The sequence below is a fragment of the Phascolarctos cinereus genome, unplaced genomic scaffold (genome assembly GCF_003287225.1).
Source record: "Phascolarctos cinereus isolate Bilbo 61053 unplaced genomic scaffold, phaCin_HiC Scaffold_726;HRSCAF=1367, whole genome shotgun sequence".
NCBI classification, from domain to species: Eukaryota; Metazoa; Chordata; class Mammalia; order Diprotodontia; family Phascolarctidae; genus Phascolarctos; species Phascolarctos cinereus.
The window spans coordinates 11671464-11694234 of record NW_027556098.1 but is presented as its reverse complement, the minus strand read 5'-3'; the positions used below and the strand labels follow the sequence as shown (position 1 = coordinate 11694234).

The 22771-nt window shown below is 36.0% G+C and overlaps 1 protein-coding gene across 1 annotated transcript in view; it reads left to right on the top strand.

Moving 5' to 3' along the window:
* WWC3 (WWC family member 3) overlaps window positions 1-22771 on the top strand; it is a 201561-nt gene that overhangs the window by 81701 nt on the left and 97089 nt on the right. Inside the window, exons 2-3 of the mRNA XM_021006225.2 lie at window positions 1336-1445; window positions 17224-17427. Of these exons, the coding sequence (XP_020861884.1) occupies window positions 1336-1445; window positions 17224-17427 (314 nt within the window). The remainder of the gene's footprint in view (window positions 1-1335; window positions 1446-17223; window positions 17428-22771) is intronic.

The window sequence follows — 22771 nt, the reverse complement described above, 5'->3', positions numbered from 1 at the left end:
ATTTGTTTTACACAATAGGTAAGTTATTAAAAATTTTCCTATAAATCATATTTTAATTGTAACTAGGAGGCTTGTTATTTAAAGTCTCATCACATGTAGAAATTTAAAAAATCTCACACTTAGCATGAGATACACCTCAAAAAGATGTGTTTATCAGAAAATGTTTTGCACCTTTAAAGTCTGAAATGCATAGTAAATCACCCAGTTGTTAGGTGACTGCTGTCTAATACAGTGCCCCAGTATCCAGCACATAGTAGGTGCTTTTAAAAAAGTTTGATAAATGGTGGTTTCTATTTTTTTTTGTTTGTTTGAGGGTTTCTGTATTGGTTTGTGAAATCTCATTATACTTCATGTTTGGTTCATTATGATTAACATTAAAACAGGTACATGGATTTTGTGTGGATTTAGGCTGGTGAGAAGCAGCTTGGTACATGGGACAAACATTCTCTTTGTTGTCAAGGACCTTGGACAATTTTTGTAACCTTTCTGGGCTTCAGTTTTCTCATATGTAAAATGAGGATGTGTTGGACAGGGTGTCCTTCAGGGTTCCTTCCAGTTCTAAATCTATGACTTCTTGATATTCTGTTTCCATTGTGGAAGAGCTTTGAAGGAATGGGATCAACAGTACATTTCTGTGAGTAACATATTGTTACTCACAATGTTGCATACCAGTCTAGTTAAATATACAGCTTAAAAAGAAAAAAAAAACTTTGCCTTACTTGTGTATCAATCAAGTAATCATTATTTTATTATTTTAAAAATACTTAATTTTAATTTTTTCTCAGTTACAGGTAAACAAAATTTTAAATTCCAGTTTTAAAAATTTTGAGTTCCAAATTCTCTGCCTCTCCTTCTCTTCCTTCCCTCCCCTCTCCCTGAGAGATATAGATTATGCAGATCAACAAACCAAGAATAATAAAGAAAATAAAAGTAAAAAAAGTATGCTTCAGTCTGCATTCAGATTCCATCAGTTCTTTCTCTGGAGGTAGACAGCATTTTTCATCATAAGTCAACAAGAAATTATTAAACACTGCTATACGCAAGAAACTGTGCACTGTCTCATTATAACTTTTCAAGTGGAATATTGAAGTGAGAATTTGAAATTGGCATTTTGAAAGAACATTGAAATTTTAATACCCTGAATAACTAGAATACAAGCATTTATTGGTTATTTATTGGGTAGCATAAGAAAATTAATTTTAGTTATAAATCTTAAAATTCATGTTGAAAAAATATGCACAATTTATAATAAAATTCAGATTTCATAGCTGGTTAAGAAGCAATATAAAAAGTTGACCAGACTTTTTACTATATTTTCATTGTTATGTCTTACAGGATTACAAAGCCATTAACTTTTGCTGACTGTGTTGGGGATGAACTTCCTTTAGGGTGGGAAACTGTTTATGATCAACAAATTGGGATCTATTACATGGACCATATAAATCGTGAGTAGAATGATATGACTTACATTTGTATTTTGCTTATTTTTGCCAAGAAACATAGCAGTTAATAAGAATGAAATTTAATATGAAGTTTTTGCGAGATTTTACATGTTGATTTTTAAGAAGTTACCAAGAGATAAAAATCCCTTATTGAGTAAATCAATCAATATTTCCCAAAATAGCTACCATTGGAAAGAAAAAAAATCTGAAGTCTTTTCATATTATTGAACTCATTTAGCATAAAATCTATATATTAATTGTATTGTGCTTGATTTTGCTAAGTATGCAACATAGCATACCAATTCCATTTTAATATCCACATATAAATATTAAATTTGCCATCTACTCTAGAAACTGAAACACATTTTTATAGTGAGATGATGGTTTATTGCAAATGGGATTCAAAAGTTCCTGGAATAGCACTTAATTGTTCACTTTAGCTTTGCTTTGCCTAATAGTAATTTCATTTTAACTTATAATGCCAAAAGGTCATGTGTTCTTTGAGCAGGGAACAAATACAGAATGATATCCCCAACTCCTTGAATTCTATTATTTTTCCTCTGGAAACCATAATTAAATCATTGCTACCTTTGCTATTGAAAGTGTGTGATAGTAGACTATCCTATGTCTTCACTCAAAATCTCTCTGATTCTGATTCCCCAGATTACAACTCCTTTCATTGTCCTCTGTTCCCCTCTATTTGTTATATCCCCCATTAGAATGGGAATCCATTGAGGGCAGAGTCTATGTCTTTAATCTCGTATCCCAGAACTGGGTGTAGTGCCAACAACAGTAGGTGCTCAATAAATGCTTGTTCATCCATTTAGTAACTCAGCTGATCCAAAAAGACTACAACTAAAAAGTTTAGTATTGGCTATTTTGACTATTTAAGTTCCTTTATTAAACTATTTAGTGACTTTGTTTAACTTTCTATGTGAGCTGTTAACTGCTCACTTGACTTTCAGTGTAATGCAACATTATTGCTTATTCATTCCACCATTTCCACATAGGTTCCATATTCTATTCACCTATTTTTTTTAATGTCCTATAGTAATTTAAGTAAAGAGGCTATTTATGCTTGGTCTTATCATGACTCTGCATTCTAACTTTCATTTTTTCATTCATTTCATTCATTCAACAAATATTTTCATGGAACTTCAGAACTGGAAGGTGTTTTGGAGGCATGGCTGGCATGTATGCCAGTCTATACCTGAAAAGGAATATCCCTGTCAGGGATGGTCATCAGTCCTCTTCCTGAAGATGTGAACTTACTGCTCACTACAGCAGCCCATTGCATTTTAAACAACTTCAGACATTAAGGTTTTTTTTTCCCTTTTGTCAAGCTGAAATCTGGTACTCTGTAACTTTCAACCCATTGTGTTCATAGACCATAGGATCTTACATTTGGAGGTCATCTAGTCCAACCTCTCGTTTTACAAATAAAGAAACTGACGATACTCTGAGATCACACAGAGTAATAAATGACAGAGCTGAGATTTGAACCCAGGTTCTCCAACTTCAAATTCTAGTATTCTTTTCACCATAATACACCGTCTCCATTGTGGCAACTCTTAAAATACTTGACATTTACTTATTGTAAATCTCTCAGCTGATCCTTGTGCCCTGACCATTATGGTAAGCTTCTACCAAATGTACTCGATCCTATTAATGTCCTATGTAAAATATGAGTTACAAAATTGAATACAATATTCCAGAATTGATTTGACCATGAAATTACAATGGAAGCATCGTCTTTCACATTCTAAGCACTTCATATGATAATTGTACAACAATTCTGTTATCAGGTCATGTTTGTTATGTGACAGATACCACGGGAAGATAAGACATAGTCCTAGAGTTTCAGGAATTTTTAATAATAACAGTGTGGCATACTGTCCTAGCAACCTGTCTTTAGCTTTTCAGGTTCAGAAATTCAATTTTCTAAATTCACCAATTTAAACAGGCTCTGGGAACTGATTCAATATAATCAAATTCATATAATAGTCATTTTATTAATTTATAGTGGGAGCTATATCTGGCATGTTAGCCAGACAATAAAAATTTATCAAGCACTTACAATGTGATAGACACTGTGCTGGGGATAAAAAAAAAAAGGCAAAAAACAGTGCCTACCTTCAAAGAACACATAATCCAATAAAGGGGGAAAGCAAACAAATAAATGAGTGCAAACAAGTTATAACCAGGATGAATAGGAAATAATTCAATGAAAGGAGGCACTAGAATTAAGAAATTAACAAGAAAAGCTTCTTGTAGAAGATGGGATTTTAGTTGGAACATATAGGAAGTCAGGGAAGGCAGCAGGTAGAAATGATGAAGGAGAGTGTTCCAGGCATGGGGAACAGCCAGAGAAAATGCCTATAGCTGAGAGATGAAATGTCTTGTTTGTGGAATAGCAAGGAGGTTAGTATCACTGGATTGAAGAGTACTTGGCAGGGAGCAAAGTGTAAGAAGATTAGAAAGGCAGGAGAGGCCTAGCTTATGAAGGACTTTGAAGGAGCTCAGTAGGTAGAGCTTGACAATAGATTATAGATAATAGAGGGAATGATATGATGGAAGAAATGGGATGGAATGGGATTACTTGAATAAGTGGAGGGGTTATGCTTGGTGTGGAGAAAGACCACCTCATGTGAGCCGGGGTTGAAGGAAGATATAGTGGCAGGAGCCAAATGAATTATATAAGATGAGGAAGAGAGAAGAAGAGGGAGATCATGGTGAGTTGGGAGGAGGAGAGGAAGAAGAGAGAAGAGAGAGTTGGCATGGCATGGCAAATGGCCTCAATATTTTCTGTAAAATATGAGACAAGATTCTCATCTGAGAGAGTGGAGAAGGAAGGATACCTTGGAGACTTGAGAAGGGATGAAAAGGTTTAGGAGTTGTGCTATGAATGGTGGAATACTGAGTTGCTGAGGGAGGAACAAAGTATTGCCTAGCAGCAGTGAAGTCCCAGTTGAGGTTATGTAAAATAAATTTGTTAATGGACTCAAACCCCACAGTATGTGATTTTTCTCTACCTTCAGCCACACTTGTGTAGGTGCAGTAATTAAATTTTTCACCCCAAATGTTCAGAGGTTTTGGGTTTAGTGGAAGAGGAATAGTAATTTACTGACAACTGTAATGATATCACCAGGGGAGGGAGGGAATAAGAAGTAGGTGCTATTATTATTCCCATTTTATAGTTGAGGAAACTGAGTTAAACACAGGTTAAGTTAACTTGCCCAGGGGTCACACAGCTAATGGCTGAGGCTAAATTTCATCTTCCTGTTTCTGGGCCCAGTGCTCTATCCACTGCTCCACCTAGCTGCCAAAGATTACCTTATTCTGTGGATATAAAATCAGGTTGATCAGTCCAAGCATTTAGCCAAATTAGGTACCAGGAACCACCATTTATACCTTAAATCAGAGAGGCTTACAAAGGAAGAGAGTGGCAGAACTTCTTCTATTAGGCAATCTCTGGTGATTAATGAGAGTGATCTAAGGCTGAGGCTTGACAAGGCTCAGTTGGAGATACAATGAAGTAGCTAGGGACTCAAGAGAAGAGAAAAATGTAGAGCTGAACTGGTTGATCAAGGAGTCAAGATGGGAAAAAAGAGGAGAGGAGAAGAGGTGCAGCTGGGAGAGAATTAGGCGGTGAAGGGATTAGAGGTCATGGTGCCGACAAAGAGTAGAGTAAAGTTTGGTAATGGAAGGTGGAGGGAGAGGTGGAAAACCAGTAAGTTATAGTCAGATAAGAGGATTTCAGAATTCTTGAACATGGAGGTAGTATATTTGTGGGTGATGGCAAGATCAAAGATATAACCATCTTTGTATGTGGCTGAGGTGGGGTGGAGGAATTGAACAGGAGGAACTGAATGGTTAGGGAGTTTGAGAAAGAGTCAATATGAGTGTTGAAACCCCCAGGTAGGAGGGCAAGGATTGAGGAGAGAAAAATTGTGAACCATGTGCTAAACTCACTAAGGCAGGCAGGCAAGTGATCTGGAGGTTTATAGACAACAGCTAGGATTTGAATTCAGTGATAAAGATGAATTGCATGAACCTCAAAGGAGAGGTTACTGGTTGATCCTCTTTGCTCTGGAGGTTGTTGGGAGATCAGACTGCTAGTAGGAGGTGGGAGTTACCTTATGCTGGCTCAGATGGAAATCAGCCCAGCTAAGTCTCATCCCCCTCTCAGGGGACGCATTCAGCAGGAGATGGAAGAAGTTCTGACTGATCTCTCCTGAGGCTGGAGATTGAAGCACGAGGCATGAGAATTGGGACCAATCACTTTAGCAAAGAGCATTTCCACCATGATGAATAAGTCCACTCAGGAGATAAGTTGCAGATGAAAAGGTTGCCTGGTGATAGAATAGCAAGTCAGAAAAAAAGACAGGAGATCTTTAAGGGATATTTCTTTCAAGTTTAAATCTGCAATTTGTAGGATTATAAATCTTGAGCTGGAATTGACCTCAGAAGACTACTTGCTCCAACCTCTTTATTTTGTAGATCAGGAACCTGGAACTGAGAGAGGCTAAGTGCCTTGACTATGATATCATAGTCAGCATATCAAGCAGCAGTTCTGCCCTATGAGGGCTAAGCAGAGAAGGTGCAGCTCTTCTACATAACTCTCCCTTGAAATTCCTGATAACATCTCTCATTTCTGCCTTATATTGTACCTTCTGCAACTTTAAGCATCTCTAATTCCTTTTACTGTTGGTAAGGCATGGTCTCCAATCTCTGATTGCCCTCCTGGGATGAGGTGTTCAGTTGTTCAGTCATGTCTGACTCTTTGTGACCTCATTTGGGGTTTTCTTGGCAAAGGTACCAGAGTGATTTGCCATTTCCTTCCCCAGTTCTTCCAGATGAGGAAACTGAGGCAAATAGGGTTAAGTGACTTGCCCAGGGTCACAGACCTAGTAAATGTCTGAGGCAGGATTTGAATTCAGGAGGATGAGTCTTTTTGACTGTAAGCCCAGCACCCTATCCACTGTGCCATCTAGCTGCCCCATGGTACCTAAATGTGGTACCTAGATATGGTACCTAGCTGTCCTATCCTAATGCAGTTGAGGATAATATTGCATTTACTTCATTGGCTTCCATGTTGATCTGTTGACTCATAATGAGGTTTCAATCTGCTAAAAACCCCATATCTTGGTGAAATGAATTACTCTTTAGCTAGAACTCCCTCATTTTGTACTTGTGAAGTTGATTTTTTGAGTGTGTATGTATGTGTATGTATCTCACTTTTTTATTTTTACCAGACCTGTGATTTCTTCATTAATAGTTGATTTCCAGTGAGGAAACTCCCTCTACCAATGCAGATTTGCAAATTATCTAATCTATCAGCATCTTTTCAGATCCTGAATCTTTCATATAATATCTTAGTTAGCTTGTAGCCCCGTGTCACCTGAATATTCATGAGCTTGCCATCTTTGATTTCACTGGAGTTTTTTTTTACCTTGTGCACAAGAATAACATAAAAGACTTCTTTACTTTTATATCTAAACTTAACACACAGCAAATAACTGAGCATTTCCATAAATATAATAGCACAGAAGAGGACTGTACCATGAAAGTGAAAATCACATGAGAGACCTTGTCAAATGATTCACTGACATCTAAGTAAACCGTATTGAGAGCATTCCCTTGATTTACTAGCCTAGTGACCCTGTCCAAAAAGGAGATCATGTTAGTCTGTCATGGACTCCCATTGATGAAGCTTTTGATAACTTCTTTTCTAGATGTTCACAAATAGTCCCTTTGATTAACACCTTCTAGAATTTACTAGAAGTCAGTCAAGCTATTTGACTTATAGTTTGCAGGTGTGATTCTATGGTTCTATAGCAACTTTCCTGTTCTAATTCTTCCAAAGTTCAACTGTTACATCTACTAGCTCTTTAAAAAAAATGCATTTTATCAATGTATTTTGTTTTTATTTAATATACTTACTGTTTCCACTGTTTTCTCCCTGTACCCTCTCCCATATAACTATCCCTTGTGATAGAGGGTTTTTTTTAAATGAAAAAAAGTTCAGCAAAAACAATCAATATATTGAAAAAAGTCCAAAGCCATATGCAGTGTACCATACCCAGGCTCTTCAGAGATGCTTGGGGAGATAGCTTCTTATTTCTTCTTTGGGGCCAGGCTTGGTCATTATGATTTCATGTTCAGTTTCAGTTGTTTTATTTTTCTTTCAATTTGGATTATGTAGTCATTGGTGTATATTATTTTCCTGGTTCACTTTACATTAGTTCATGTAAATCTTTCCATGCTTTTCTATATGCATTATAGTCATTGTTTATAATGGTATATGGTTTCTGCATTGTGTGTATGTGTATTCCATGACATTCATGTGCTGCAACTATTTAGCCATTCCTTAATAGAAGGATATCTGCTTTGTAGTTCCTTGCTACTAGGGAAAGAACTAATACATGCATGCATGCATGCATATATACATACACACATATGTATACACACATATACACACATATGTATATGCACATATATACACACACATATATATGTGTGTGTGTATGTATATATATATTTTTTTTTCACTTTATTCAGTGAATTGTTTTCCAGAAAGCTTGTAAAAATTCACAGCTTCAGTAACAATGAATTAATGGACTTGTCTTTCCATAACCTCTCCAACATTGGCTATTAGGATCTTTTGTCATCTTTGCCAGTTTTGGAGTATGAAGTGAAACCTCAGGATTATTTTGATTTGCGTTTTTCTTATTTTAATGATTTGGAAAATTGTTTCTTATGGTTGTTAATAATCTGTTGCTCTTCTGTTGAAAACTTTTAATATTCTTTCATAGCTTATCTATCAGGAAATGGCTTTTGGTTTTGCATATTTATGTTAGTTGTCTATATATTCTGAATAACTGGCCTTTATCGGAGGTATTTTATACAAGGATTCCCCCCCCACTTCACAGCTTCAATTCTGATCTTAGTAGCATTCATTTTGTTCATGCAAAAGCTTTTCAAGTTCATGTAATCAAAGTTACTTTTATCTGTTGTGATTGCTGCTGTCACTTGTTTGGTTAAGAATTTGTCCTCTAGCCATAACTGTGAAAAGAATATGATGTGTTTTTCTTCTAAGTTTTTAATAGTATGGCCTTTACCACTCAAGTAATATCAGTTTCAAATTTATAATAGCATATAGTGTAACTTTTAGTCTAACTCTAATTCCTGTAAACTACTTTCCCATTTTCCCAGCAATTCTTGTAAAATAGAAGGGTTTTTCCTCCTTAGATAATTTGTGTCCTTTGCATATGTTGAACACTGGGTTACTGTGTTCACTTATTTTAGTTTCTTTCTTACCTCATCTTTTCCATTAATCTACTTTTTTATTTTTAACTGGTAGCAAATGGATTTGCTAGCTTATAATGTAGTTTGAGATCTAGTAGTGCTACTCTTACTTTATTTTTTATTTATTCCTCTAAACAAAAACTTTTTAAAGTTTTGTCTAATATTGTCAAATATCCTTTTGATATTTTATTGGCATAACCCAGCCATGAGTAGTGAATAATACTCCTCCAGTTATTTAAGTCACTCTTTATTTCTTTAAGGAGTTTTTTTAAAAATTGTATTTATATAGGTTTTGAATGTACATTGTTAGATTAATTCCTACAAATTTCATGGAATTTGTAATTGTTTTGAATTGAACTCCTCTTTCTATTACTGTCCCCTGGAACTCTTTATTGCTATATAGGAATGCTGTCGATTACAGATTTAAATTTATAGGTTGTAACTTTAGTGAACCTCTTAATAATTTTAGCTTGTTTCTTTGATGATTCCTAGGATTTTCTAAGTAAATAATTATGGCATCAATTAACAGTAATGGTTTTATCTCCCTTTTCCCTATCTTTATGCTTTTCCGTTCTGTTGTCTTATTGTTCTGCTAGCTCTTCAAGAACAATATCAAATAACAGCAAAGAAGGCATCCTTGCTTTACTCCTTTATTTATTGGGAAAGCTTTTAATGTTATTGGGAAAGCTTTTAATATTTGCCCATTGCATACTTAATGATATAATGGTCTATAGTTTTTATTTCTTTGCTTCATCCTTCCCAAAGACTACATTTGTTATGTAAAACAAGCTTTCTTTCTAATTTTAGAGAATAATTGGTTTCGTATAGGCATTAATTGTTCTTTAAAACTTTGATAGGAAAAAAAGAAAAAAAATTTGATAGAATTCTCTTATTCATCTGTACTGGGGATATTTTCTTTGGTAGCTCCTCCTTCACAACTAGTTCATTTTTCTTTTTTGAGATTCATTTGTTTAAAATCTCTCTTTTGTGTTCTATTACTTAGAGTACTTCATATTTTTGTGGATAGTTCACCATTTCTTTTAAATTCTGCTTTCTTGTATACAATTATTCATGTGTAGCAGGCTCTAATCATGCTTTTTATTTCTTCTGGTTTGTTGTAATTATACGTAGTTAATTTTTTTATTTCATTAATTTGATGTCCCTTTTTAATCAGGTTGGCTAAAGGTTTATCAATGTTGTTAGTCATCTTTTAGTTTTATTTATCAGTTCTATAATTTTTATTGGTTTTTAATTTATTTTCTTATTTTCTAGATTTCTTTTGTGCTTATTTTGGGTTTGTTTATTTGTTGTCTTTCTAAATTTTTCAAATGCATATTCAGTTCATTAATCCTCTCTTTTTCTATTTTCTTAATGTATGTTTTTAGGGATATAATTTTTCATCTGAGGACTGCTTTATCTGCATCCCAGAAATTTTGGTATGTTGTCTTGTCATCTCATTATGTTTCATATACTTTTGAATTGTTTCTTATCATTTATTCTTTTGGCCCTTTCAGAGGTTTTAGGATTTCATTATTAAGTCTGCATTTAGGTCTATGTCTTTTGCTTGTGCTCCTGGAACTGATTACTATTTTTGTGCTATGTTCTGTAAAGAATGTGCATACCAATTCTGCTTTTTAAATTTTATTTTCTACTTCTCTTTGCCTTAATATATGGTCTATTTTTGTAAAAGTGCTATGTGGTGAGAAGAAAAATGTATATTCTTTAATATTCCCATTCAGAAAGTGCCATAAATCTTGTAGCGCTGTAACAGTTTGTTGAGTTCTACATTTTCCCTTCTATTTATCTTTCTGTTAGATGTATACAATTCTGAGAGAAAGATAAAGTCTCCTACAGAGGCAGCTGGGGACAGAGTGGCTGGGCTTGGAGCCAGGAAGACCAGTGTTCAAATCTGGCCTCAGAGACTTACTGATTGTGTGACCATGAATAAGTTTCTTAACTTCTGTTTGCCTTCGTTTCCTCCATTGTAAATTGGGGAAAATAATAGTACCTATCTCACAGGGTTGTTGTGAGGAGCAAATGACATAATATTTGTAAGAAGAGCTTAGCCCAGTGCCTGACAATTAGTAGGTGCCACAAAAATAAATGCTTATTCCCTCTTCTCCCTGATATCATTGCATTACTATGTCTTTTTGCAAGTTAGTTAATTTTTCCTTTTTGCATTTAGATACTATCCCTTTTGATGTGTATATGTTTAATATTGATATTGGCTTATTGTCTATGATTCCTTTTAATATGTATTTTCCTTATTTCCTTGCTAATATTTTGATTTTTCCTGTGCTTGGTAACGTGTTTGCAAGTATTGATTGAAAATTCCCCTGGTACAATCAATTTTGTTTCAGCCTCTCATTTTGATTCTGTCCTCTGAAAGATGTTTCTTGCAAGCAACAGAGGGTATAATTTTTCATCCATTCTTCCACTTCTTTTATTTTATTGGATTGCTTAGTTCATTGACATTGAAAGTGTTAAGATTTATTTTTTGTTTCCCTGGTTAGTTATTTTAAAAAGATGTTTGTTTTAATTTTCTTCCTCTTTTAAGTCAATACTTTTGTCCTTACAATTAGTTTTGATTAAACTACTTTAATGTAACCTTATTTCTACAGGTTCTTTCTCCTGTCCCATTTATCAACACTTTCTCTAGTTATAAAGGCTTTAGTTATATTATTGATTTCATTTTCTATATTTAATTGTCTGGTTCTTCCTCTCTTCCTCTCTCCCCTAGCCCCATCCCCTTTAGTTAAGTAAGTTCAAAATCCCTTTCCTATCTTTTTCCTCCAACTTCTTTTGTTTGATAGGCTTTTTCCCCCTATGCCTTTTTCTAAGAATAATTATGTTACTTTGTTATCTTCTTCCTCATAACTTTTTTTCTTTCACACCTCATTCTCAGGAATATTAATTCAAAAGGGAAGTAATGCTGATAGAAGCAATGTTCCATGGTAGAAATTACCCTGGGCAGCTAGGTGGCACAGTAACTAGAGCACCAGGCCTAGAATCAGGAAGATTCATGTTTCTGACTTCAACTCTGGCCTCAGATACTCACTAACTGTGTGACCCTGGGCAAGTCGCTCGACTCTGTTTCCCCTCAGTTTTCTCATCTGTAAAATGAGCTGGAGAAGGAAGTGACAAACCACTCTAGTATCTTTGCCAAGAAGACCCCAAATGGTGTCATGAAGAGTTGAATATGACGGAAGAACAATAGAAATTGCCTTATGTAATAAATTGTTGTCTGATTCTATCTCTTACTCTTCTCATTATTTTTTGTCCCATTTTCTATGTCATTTTATCTCTCGATCCTTTTGGGTTCACATATCCCTTCCCCAACCTCTAGCTGTCGGTTGTCCCTAGGAACTTGAATATTCCTTTTCTTGTGTAATGTCATTATCCATGTAGGCCCAAATCTCTAGCAGAAAAGGTAGCTGCTCATTGCACCAATTCCCCTCTGCCCTCTTAATTAAACATTCATGAGATCCCCAATTCTCATCATAGCTATATCCCCTTTCACTATAATAGTGCATATTTCTTGATATTACTCTGCCCCCTCAATGGTAAATCAGGTTTTTTTTCTCTTTTAAAATAATGATTTTCAAACATGTGGCAATTTGTTCATTATGTGTTCTTAGTAATTATAATTATTTATCTTGTGTTTCTGCTGTTTGGGGTGATACCTTGTTGAACATTTTGCTCACATCTGTTTTGTTTTGTTTTTTCAAAAATACCTCAAATACCCCTCTTGTTACACATCTATGTTTTTGCATTGATGATTAGGCTCATGTTTGCAGGGTATGAAGATCTAGCTCCTTTTCTTTTCAGAAACTAATATTCCATTCCTTTTTTTTTTGTGGTTTCTAGTGGATGTAGAATCATTGTATTGTTTAGATTTCATTTCTCTATATTTGGAAATTTTTCTCCTAGTCATTTGCAGTATATGATATTTGTCATCAGATATTTTAACCATGGTATCTTGAAGTTTGAGCAAAGGGTATTTTTTTTGTCATGGGACAATCTATGGATTCTTCAATTGTTGCTGTGTTTTCTATATTTTAAAGTTTTGCATAGTTTTCTTATATTAGTTTCTGTATTACTGTATTTAGTGGTTGTTGTTGGTTTTTTTTTTTCTGAAAGACCTAAAATCCTTAAGTTACCCCTGGACATCCCATCCTTAAGATCAATGGATTTGGTTTGGAAATAGGTCATATGTTCTTTTAATATTATTGTCTTTTGCTTCTATTCTGCCAGATTTTCTTTTGCTTCAGTTTTTTTTTGTATTCCAAATCAGTTAAGCTTCTTTTCATCTTTTTTTTTTGGAGAAACTCCACAATTGATTCAATCTTTTTCTGAAAATTGAGTTTTCATTACTATGTTGAAGCTATCACTTCCAATAAATATGCATATATTCATTCCTAATTTCTTGTCCTATGCGTTTTATTTCTCTTCTGAATCTTTCTGGAATATTTTGTGGGTTCATACCATCTTGATATTCCGCAAGATTCTGTTTTATCAAACACTGGTTTACTTTCCTTTGTATTGTAGTACTTAATATTCCTTTGTATTATATTATGTAATCTTTATACTTATCTTATTTCCAGAATCCTCTTTTGGGATCTTCTCTGTTGATTTATCTGTTTATGGTCTGGGTTTTTAATTGAGTTTTGCTCCTTTTAAAATCTTTGGTGTTTCAGCCCGTTTTCCTTGTATTTCCCTTCTACTTGCTTTCTTATTCTTTTTCTTTTGCTGGTGGATACACTCCCAAGCTTTTGGTGCAAAGCTGCTCAGCCTTCTCCTACTTTGGGGGATTTAAGATTCACCAACCGTGTTTCCCACTTTGAGTAGCCTCACATAGGACAGGATTGGCTCTAGCTGGATTTTAGTTCCCTTCCCTTTTCTGGTTGGTCTGAATCAGAATCTGCCACATTTTCAGAGTTGGAGGAGATAAGAAAGTGTGTTCCAGACTAAGTCTCTGCAGCCTTGGTGGCAGGGGACCATTTAAGGCAGAAGGTAACTTTCTTCCTTCTTCCTTTCCCCCATGGGACTGGGTAGAACTAATACTACCACTCCACATCAAGATGAGGGCTGATAAGAGGTGAATTATACTGGTAAAATCTCTGTTGATGTAGGAGATACCAAAAACAACAACAACAACAACAACAACAACAACAACAATAAAATAGATAAACCTTTGGTTAATTTGATTTAAAAAAAAAAGAAAACCAAATTACCAGTATCAAAAATGAAAAGAGTATCATCACCAACAATGAAGAGGAAACTAAAACAATAATTAGGAACTATTTTGCCCAACTGTATGCCAATAAATTTGACAATCTTAGTAAAATGGATGAATATTTACAAAAATATAAGTTACCCAGATTAACTGAAGAGGAAGTAAAATACTTAAATAACCCCATCTCAGTATAAGGAATTGAATAAGCCATAAATGAACTCCTAGGAAAAAACTCTAGGGCTAGAAGGATTTACAAGCAAATTCTGTCAAACATTTGAAGAACAATTAATTCCAATACGATATATAGACTATTTGGGAAAATAGGTGAAGGAGTCCTACCAAATTCTTTTTTTTTTCTTTTAGGCAATTGGGGTTAAGTGACTTGCTCAGGGTCACACAGCTAGTAAGTGTCAAGTGTTTGGTCTGAGGCCAGATTTGAATGCAGGTCCTCCCGACTTCAGGGCCGGTGCTTTATTCACTGCACCACCTAGCTGCCCCCCAAATTCTTTTTATGATATAAATATGGTACTAAACTGGGAAGAGTCAAAACAGAGAAAGAAAATTATAGACCAATTTCCCTAATGAATATAGATGCAAAAATTTTAAATAAAATATTAGCAAGAGATGTAGGGAATCCCATCATGGTCCCCAGGCACAAACCCTTTTTAGAGTTTTGTTTCCTTTCCTTGGTATGTTGATAATGGTGAAAGAGGGGTGCTGACTGAGTCTGTTAAGAATTGTTGTTTTCTGTATTCATAAGAATTTCATCTTGTCAAGCCTTTCTCTTTTGTCTGTGACTGCAGCTTTAATTGATCCTCATTTGTTGCACAATTCCTCTTTCAGTTTTTGGGGGCTTGGGTTTTGGCTTTTTTTTGAGAGTGGAGATTGAGGAAAATGTCTAGTTTGTTATCTTGTTGGTCCCCTGACCTGGAAGTATATTAGTTCTTTGAGTACCCTGGGAAGCTGATTGTTAGGACCTGGTAAATTTAACTCAGAAGGAAAGATATGTGCTATCCTTGCTTCTCTTGGATATCAATTCCTCATTAACCATTTCTCTCCCTCCCCACCCCTGGTTCTTCTAAGTTCAAAAATCCTTCTTGGTATCTAAGAGAAGCAAAATAATATTTGAATAGTTCTGCCTTCTCTCCTATCCATTCTAAGTAATGATCCAATTCCTTCTTTCATCTTTTGTTCCTCCAGTACAGCTTTTTGTTGTTGTTGTTCTTAGCTCTCTATGCCAGTTTCAGCTCACGCTGAACTTTAGTGCTTTTCATGCTATTTTTTCTTTAAGTTTTATTATTTTTTTACATAGATACCATTTCTCATTGAATTCTCCTCTTTTAAAAAGAAAAAAAGAATAATAGTTAAGTCAAACCAGAATACTGGCTGGGTCTGACAATGTCTTATTCCATACTTACAGACCATCATACCTGTGCTGAGAGGAAAATGGTCTGTTTTACTATAATGCCTCTGAATCCTGGAACTCTTCTTGTAAGACCACTTCATGCATTTGTATTTATTCTCTTTATTATCTGCTCTTCTTTAAAAACCTAACTTGGACCCTGATTCTTTTTCTACATTATTCTCTTTATAAAACTTCTCCCTTCTCTTGTTTCTTTCTTCATAGCTTCATTTTTTGAGAATATTTTATCCCTTTGGGCTAATTTCCTCTGCAGAGTTTTTGTCTGTGTGATGCTTTCTATGAACCTTTTGAAATCAGACCTTCCAAAATCTTGATTGCATATTAACTATGATTGGCTTCCCCTATTCTTTGCAATAAATTCTAATGTTGAGTGGTTTCTTTCTCCTACAACTTAAGCAAAAAAATTTCCCACTTTGGCTTTGTTCAAAACTGTATCTCATTCTGTACTTCATTCCATCTCCTCTCAGGAGTTGGGAAGCATTCTTCATCATCAGTTCTTAGTCATTTCATTGAAAATAGGAACAATTGGGGCAGCTAAGTGGCACAGTACATAGACCTCCAGACCTAAGTCAAGAGGACCTGAGTTCAAATATGGCCTCAAACACTTGACACCTAACTAGTCGTGTGACCCCGGGAAAGTCACTTAATCCCGATTGCCTCAAAAAAAAAGGAAAGAAAATAAGAATAATTATTTTATACTGTGGTGTCAGGGAAGGCATCTTGGAGATAGTGGCATTTGAATAGAATGAGTAGGATTTTGAGAGGTAAGGACAGTGAGTAAAGGACATTACAGGAAGAGGGAATTACTTCAGTAAGGGCACAGACTTGGAGAAATATAGTGCTCATTTAAGGAATATCAAAGCAAATCTATTTTGGCAAGAGCAATCAAGTTCCTGTTTGGCAATAGTGAAAAACAAAACTGGGTTGGTAAGTTAGTACTGTATCATGAACAGCTTAAAATTGCTAGCTTAAAGAGTTTTGAATTTAAATCCTAGGCAATAGGGAGCTATTAAAAATTTTTTTTCAACTGGGAGTAATCTTATTAGAAAGGTGCTTTCAGAAGTTTACTCTGGCTGTGGAGTGTAGGATGGATTAGGACAGGAAAAACCTGGAGTCAGGAAGATTACTGAAGTAATACAGCATGACCTAGGACTCTGGCAGTAAGAATGGAAATCTGACATTCAGCTCCTTCCTTAAATCTTTTCTCATTGAAGTGGTGGAGTGGTAGAATATGATCTGATGTTAATAACTAGCAAACAAAATCTAACTGCGAAAGAAGTTTAAGGTCTGTTTATCTGACTGTGAAAGAAGGAAAAGGTCCCATTTATAGAAGTTAATAGTGGGTATTTGTTGGTTAGTTTTTCATTAAAATATAAACTCTTATTGATAGCAATGAGTGTCTTCTCAAAAATTCTGGGAAGGGTCATTGCCATTTGTGGGTACTCAGTGGAGAGATATCAGTGATAAAGATGTGTGAGAAAAATGACTGAATGAATAGAGAAGACTATTTTAAAATGATTTATTTATGTGACCTCCCACCCCCATAATGGGCCTTTTTGTAGATTGCATGGACTTAACATGTTTTCATATAGATTTTAAATCAGTAATACTGCCCAACCATGACATTCTTAGCTGAGGTTACATCACAGAAAAATCATCCAGGCTTTCGATTCTCCGTGTAGAGATTTTAAATTGACTGATTATTTTGTATAATAGTAAAACTTTGTTTCTATGTGAGTACCCGCTGAACTGCATCTTTATTATCATCCAGAAAGGTCTTACTGTTCTGTAACTAATTGTCCTTTCTCTTTCAGAACTTACCCAGATTGAGGATCCAAGAGAACAATGGAGGAGAGAACAGGAACGGATGTTGAAGGAATATCTGATTGTAGCCCAGGAGGCGCTCAATGCCAAAAAAGAGATATACCAAATTAAGCAGCAGCGTTTTGAGCTAGCGCAAGAGGAATACCAGCAGCTACACAAGATGTGTGAAGATGACAGCCGCTCTTATGCTAGCTGTGAGTTTATGTGTTTCCTCTGAGGGAAACACCTTTCTCTAATGGTTGTCTCTCTAACAAACTGTCACCAAGAGAATTCCAAGCTAAAGAGCTTAGGTTCCACTTGAGCTAGGTAATCTCTAGGCTTTTTATTTCATTCCTGAAAGGCCACGGAATGTCTCTTTCATCTATCATTATTCATTAGACCCAGGCTGCTATGCAATTGGTGTTGATAACACTCTGTCTTGAGTAGCTGGGCCATGTTTACTCAAAAGTGAGGGCTTCACAGTTAAGTTTCTACCTGGTTGTATAATTCTATATATAATTCCCCTCTTTGGGAGAGAGGAGGGTGTTCTTTAGTCTTAGAGGTTGAGAGAAAGATGGAACCCTTCATATACACAAAGCATCTTTCTTTAACACCTCAGATAGAGTTAGAATGTGCTTTGGGGCTATGGCAATAATGACAATAAATGGAATTTATATAGTCTTTTAGAGTTTGCCAAGTGGTTTACACATATTTTATAAAACATCAGAAGTTCATAATAACCCTTTGAGGTAGGTACTACACAGATGAGAAAATTGAAACTCAGTGATTTGCGCATGGACACATGGCTAGTATCAGAAGTAGGATTTTGAATGAGTCTTTTCCATGTCCAAGTTCAGTACTCTGTGTACCATGCCACATTGCTTCTCATAGTCATCTGAAGAAGAAGACTAAAATAACCCCAATTTCTCTGACAGAGAAATAGTATACCCAGAAATCTTTAAACAAAGTGCTCTAGTTTATTCAGAGACCTTAAGTCTAGTCTGTCTGATAGCTTATTTAGCAGACTTTCAGATAGTCAGGTAACTGTGACCAGAAATCTGATTATGCCACTTTCAGAGACTAAGGCATTTTGGACTTGGTCAGTGAAATCCACAGGACCTTAAGCCATTTTCAGTAAAACAGTCCTCTTACAGAGTAAGTGATCACTTTACCATATACAACTTTGACAGACCCTACTGAATATTTCATGCTACCAAAGGTAACAAGGTTGAGATTGTCCTTATGACTAATAAGCCTGTATAATATTATTTATTTATATAGCACTTTATTTTTTGCAAAGCACTTTAAAAATACTATATCATTTTATCTTCACAACACCATTGGGAGTTAGGTGCTTTTCCCACTGTGAGGGGCATTATATGTCTACAACCTATTTCATGAAGCATTATTCTCCCTTGGGAGAATGGAGGATGCTTAGAAGATTATGGTTTGTTCCCCTGAAGTAGACCATTTATTTTCCTATTTTTCATGGATTAATTAATAATAGGCACTTTCTTGGATTAGCTGGGTCAGTTCACTATCAGTCTTAGGAAGCTGATTGTTTTGTCTTCATTGAACTTGGAAGACAAAGGGGCCACTGTTTCAAACTAGCATTTAGTCTAAATTTTGTTCTTTTCCATGCATCCGAGATCTTACAGTTGAAATGCTGCTGAAGCCTTGAGAGTCTGCTATTAAGAGTCAGTGAATACATTTTATTATGCATGACAAAGTCCAGTTTGATTAGGTGCCTTCAAATGCTACCAAGATCACTTTGCCAAAAATGCTATTGTAGCCTCAAATGGAAAGACTTGACAAGAAGATGAGAGTGTCTTTCTTGCACATAGAAGGTGCTCCATAAGTGTTAATTGAATTGAATAATTAAACTGAACAAAAAACAACTAAGTTAAAGAATCACTGAAGAATACAAGAGGGTTCTGTATTAATTGATTGATTGAATAAACCTTTATTGAATGCATACTATATTCAATGTACTAGTAGGTCCTTAGAGATATAAAGATTATTTAGGCATAAGCCTTTGCCCTAAAGGAAATTATAATAGTAGTACCAATTCAAATTGCTATAGTGCTTTAAGGTTCAAAAATTGCTTTCCTCACGATATTCCTGAGGTTGGCATTTTTAAATAGTATTTAGAAGAGTATTATTATTCTTATTTCAGTTAATCAGTCAGTAAGCACTTAGTAATTGTTTAATATGTTCCAGTCACTGGAACTTCAAATACAAGATAGTCCTTATTCTTAAGAAGCTTACATTCTATTAGGAGAAGTCAACATGTGCATAAGTAAGTAAAACAGTATATATACAAAGTAAATATACAGTGACTTGGAGGTGGGGCACCAACAGTTAGGGAATCAAGAAAGGTCTATCCAGGAAGGAAAACAGGGATTCCACAAGGTAAAGGTGAGAAGAAAGAGCATGTCCATTCATGGTGTCTAGTCTGTGTAATGTGTAATTGCCCTTAAAATCAGATCCAGATTGTAAAGAGCCTTGAATATCAACCAGAGGAATTTGTATTTTACTCTGAAGTCAGTGAAGAGCCACTGAAACTTTTCAAGCAGATAACAGATTTGCCCTTTAGAAATATTAATTTGGGGTTCTGCTTCCGGGAGTCAAGATGGTGGAGTGAAAAGGTAGTCCCTCTCACTCTGCCCTATCAACCTCTGAAAACCCAGAAAATGTCACCCCAGAAAAAAAACCCTGGAACACATGAACTAGAAGAAAGATGAGAAGCAGCAGTGCAGCAGCCCAGCAAATGGGTCTCCCAGTGCCTCAGCAAAAATAAGGGAGGCAGAACTACAAGGGGCCCCAGGCTGATAAGTACCCTGTATCATTCATCTGAAAGGAGGTGAAGAAAACAACCTAAAGGCTTCCTAAAGCCCCAGCCTTGCTGATTCCAACCCAACACCAGGTGAGCTGTTGGAGCCCTTCAGCCTCCAATTGTGAAGAAATCCTGAAGCCCAGGTGGTAGAGCAGGCAAACACCAACACCTGGACCTCCAAGTGCCTCAGTGGGGAGGGGAGGAGAACCAGAGGAAACGAGCTCAGAAAATCACCAGGTGCCTCAGCACTCGACTGCAAAGGAATCTCCTACTGCATTAGCAGAAACGAGGGAGACAACACTGCAAGGGGCCCCAGGCAGATAAGCACCCCACAGCACCCATCTAAAAGGAGCTGAAGAAAGCTAAAGGAAAGGAAAAGCAGGCAACCTAGAATTTCCTGAAAGTTCCAGCCTTGCTGATTCCAGCCCAACATGAGGTAAGCTGCCAGAAACCTACAGCCTCCAATTGCCGAATAAGAGTCCCCAGCACACAAAGCCAGTGACCAAGACCTAGGCTCCGAACACAAGAAGCTTGGATCAGTACCCTCTGTTCCCCAGCAGGAGAGCTCAGTCTCTTTAAAGGCCAGGGAATAAAGAAACACCATGACTAAAAAGAAACATACCATAGATTCATATTATGAGAAGAGTGAAAATCGAGACAGAAATTCTGAAGAGGACAACATTGTCAACAAACCCACATCTGCAAAACAAAAGGGAATATGAACTGGTCTGAAGCCCAAAAAGCCTTCGTAGAATAGCTCAAGAAGGATTTTAATAGTGAAATGAGAGAGGTAGAAGAGTCCTTCAAAAATACAATTGACCAATTGAAGAAGGACAAAAACTAACAGAAGAGTACACTGAAGAAAACAAGTCCCTAAAAAACACAATTGGCTAATTGAAGAAGGAAGTACAAAAACTAACAGAAGAAAACAATCTGTTAAAAACTAGAACTGGACAAATGGAGACTAATGTCTGTATGAGAGAGCAAGAATCAGTCAAACAGAAACAAAAAATGAAAAAATAGATGAAAATGTAAAATACCTCATCAGTAGAACAACCAACCTGGAAAATCGCTTCAGGAGAGACAATTTAAAAATTATTGGACTACCTGAAAATCATGATGAAAAAAAGAGCCTAGACAGTATCTTTTAGGAAATCATAAAGGAAAACTGCCCTGAAGTCCTAGAACCAGAAGGGAAAATAACCATAGAAAGAATCCACCAATCACCACCTGAAAGAGATCCCAAATAGCAAAATTCCAAAATTACCAGATGAAAGAGAAGGTGCTGCAAGCAGCCAGAAAGAAACAATTTAAATATCATGGAACCACAGTCAGGATTACACAGGACCTTGCAGGGCATGGAACATTATATTTAGTAAGGCAAAGGATCTTAGAATGCAGTCAAGGATCAACTACCCTGCAAAAATGAGCATGATTTTTCAAGGGAGAAGATGGATATTCAACAAAATAGGGGACTTCCAAACCTTCCTCATAAAAAGACTAGAGCTCAACAAAAAATTTGATCTTCAAGTCCAAGATTCAAGAAAGACATAAAAAGGTAAATCGGACAGACACATACAAAATGTTGTTAATAAGGGCGGACTGTTTACATCTCTACAAGGGAAGATGACACTTGCAACTCTTGAGAACTGTATTGTTATTACACCATGTCAAAATAGTATACATAAAGGGGATGGATATTAGTTGACTTTGATGTAATGATAAAAAAATCTAATCAAGTGGGTTAAATGGCTCTAAGTGAGTGGATTAGTCTGATCTTAGAAAATGTACTGAGAAAGGAGCAGGCAGACAAGGGTAAATTACATTACAGGAAAAGACAGAAAATCCTATTACAGCAGAGGGAAAGAAGGGAGGGGAGTGAGCATTGTTTGAACCTTGCTGTCATCAGATTTGGCTCAAGAAAGGGAATAACATAATCATTTAGGCATGGAAATCTAACTTGCCTTATGGGCAGTAGGAGGGAAAAGGGGAAAGAAAAGGGAGGGGGATGGAAGGGAGGGAAGAAGCAGTGGGGGCGAAGGGGAAGAGGGGGAAGGGGGAAAATAGAAGGGAGGAGAGATAAAGGAGGTGGTAATCAAAAGCAAAGTACTGGTGGGGGGGGAGGGAGAGAGGAGAAAGGAAAGCATAAATGGGGGAAAAAGAATGGAGAAAAAGACACAGATAGTAATCATAACTGTGAAAGTTGAATTGCTATCTTTTTTTTCTCTTCTGTTGAGTTTTGTTTCCTCTTTCTCCTATTGGTTTAATTTTTACTTATAACTTCACTAATGTGAAAATATGTTTAATAGGAATGTAAATGTATAGCCTATATCAAATTGTGCATCATTTTGGGGAGGAGTGTGGGGAGGAGGGGGGAGAAAAATTTTAAACTCAAAAGCATATGGAAGTGATTGTTGATAAATCAAAATAAATTAATAAAATATGAAAAAAAAGAAATATCAATTTGGCAACTCTGTAGATGATACTTAGTAGAGGGGAGAAAATGAAAATAGGAAAACACCTATTAGGTCTCAAAGTATCTTGCCTGGAGGGCCACCGTGGAAAGATTGTGTCTTCATCACCATAAACCCCTACACTCAGTTCAACCCACTAAACTATCATTACTGGTATTAAGGAACAATTAAGAGGCTATTTTGATAGTCAGGGGGAGAGCTGATAAAGGCCTGAATGAGGGTGATTGTGGTATGAGAGGAAGTGGTGGA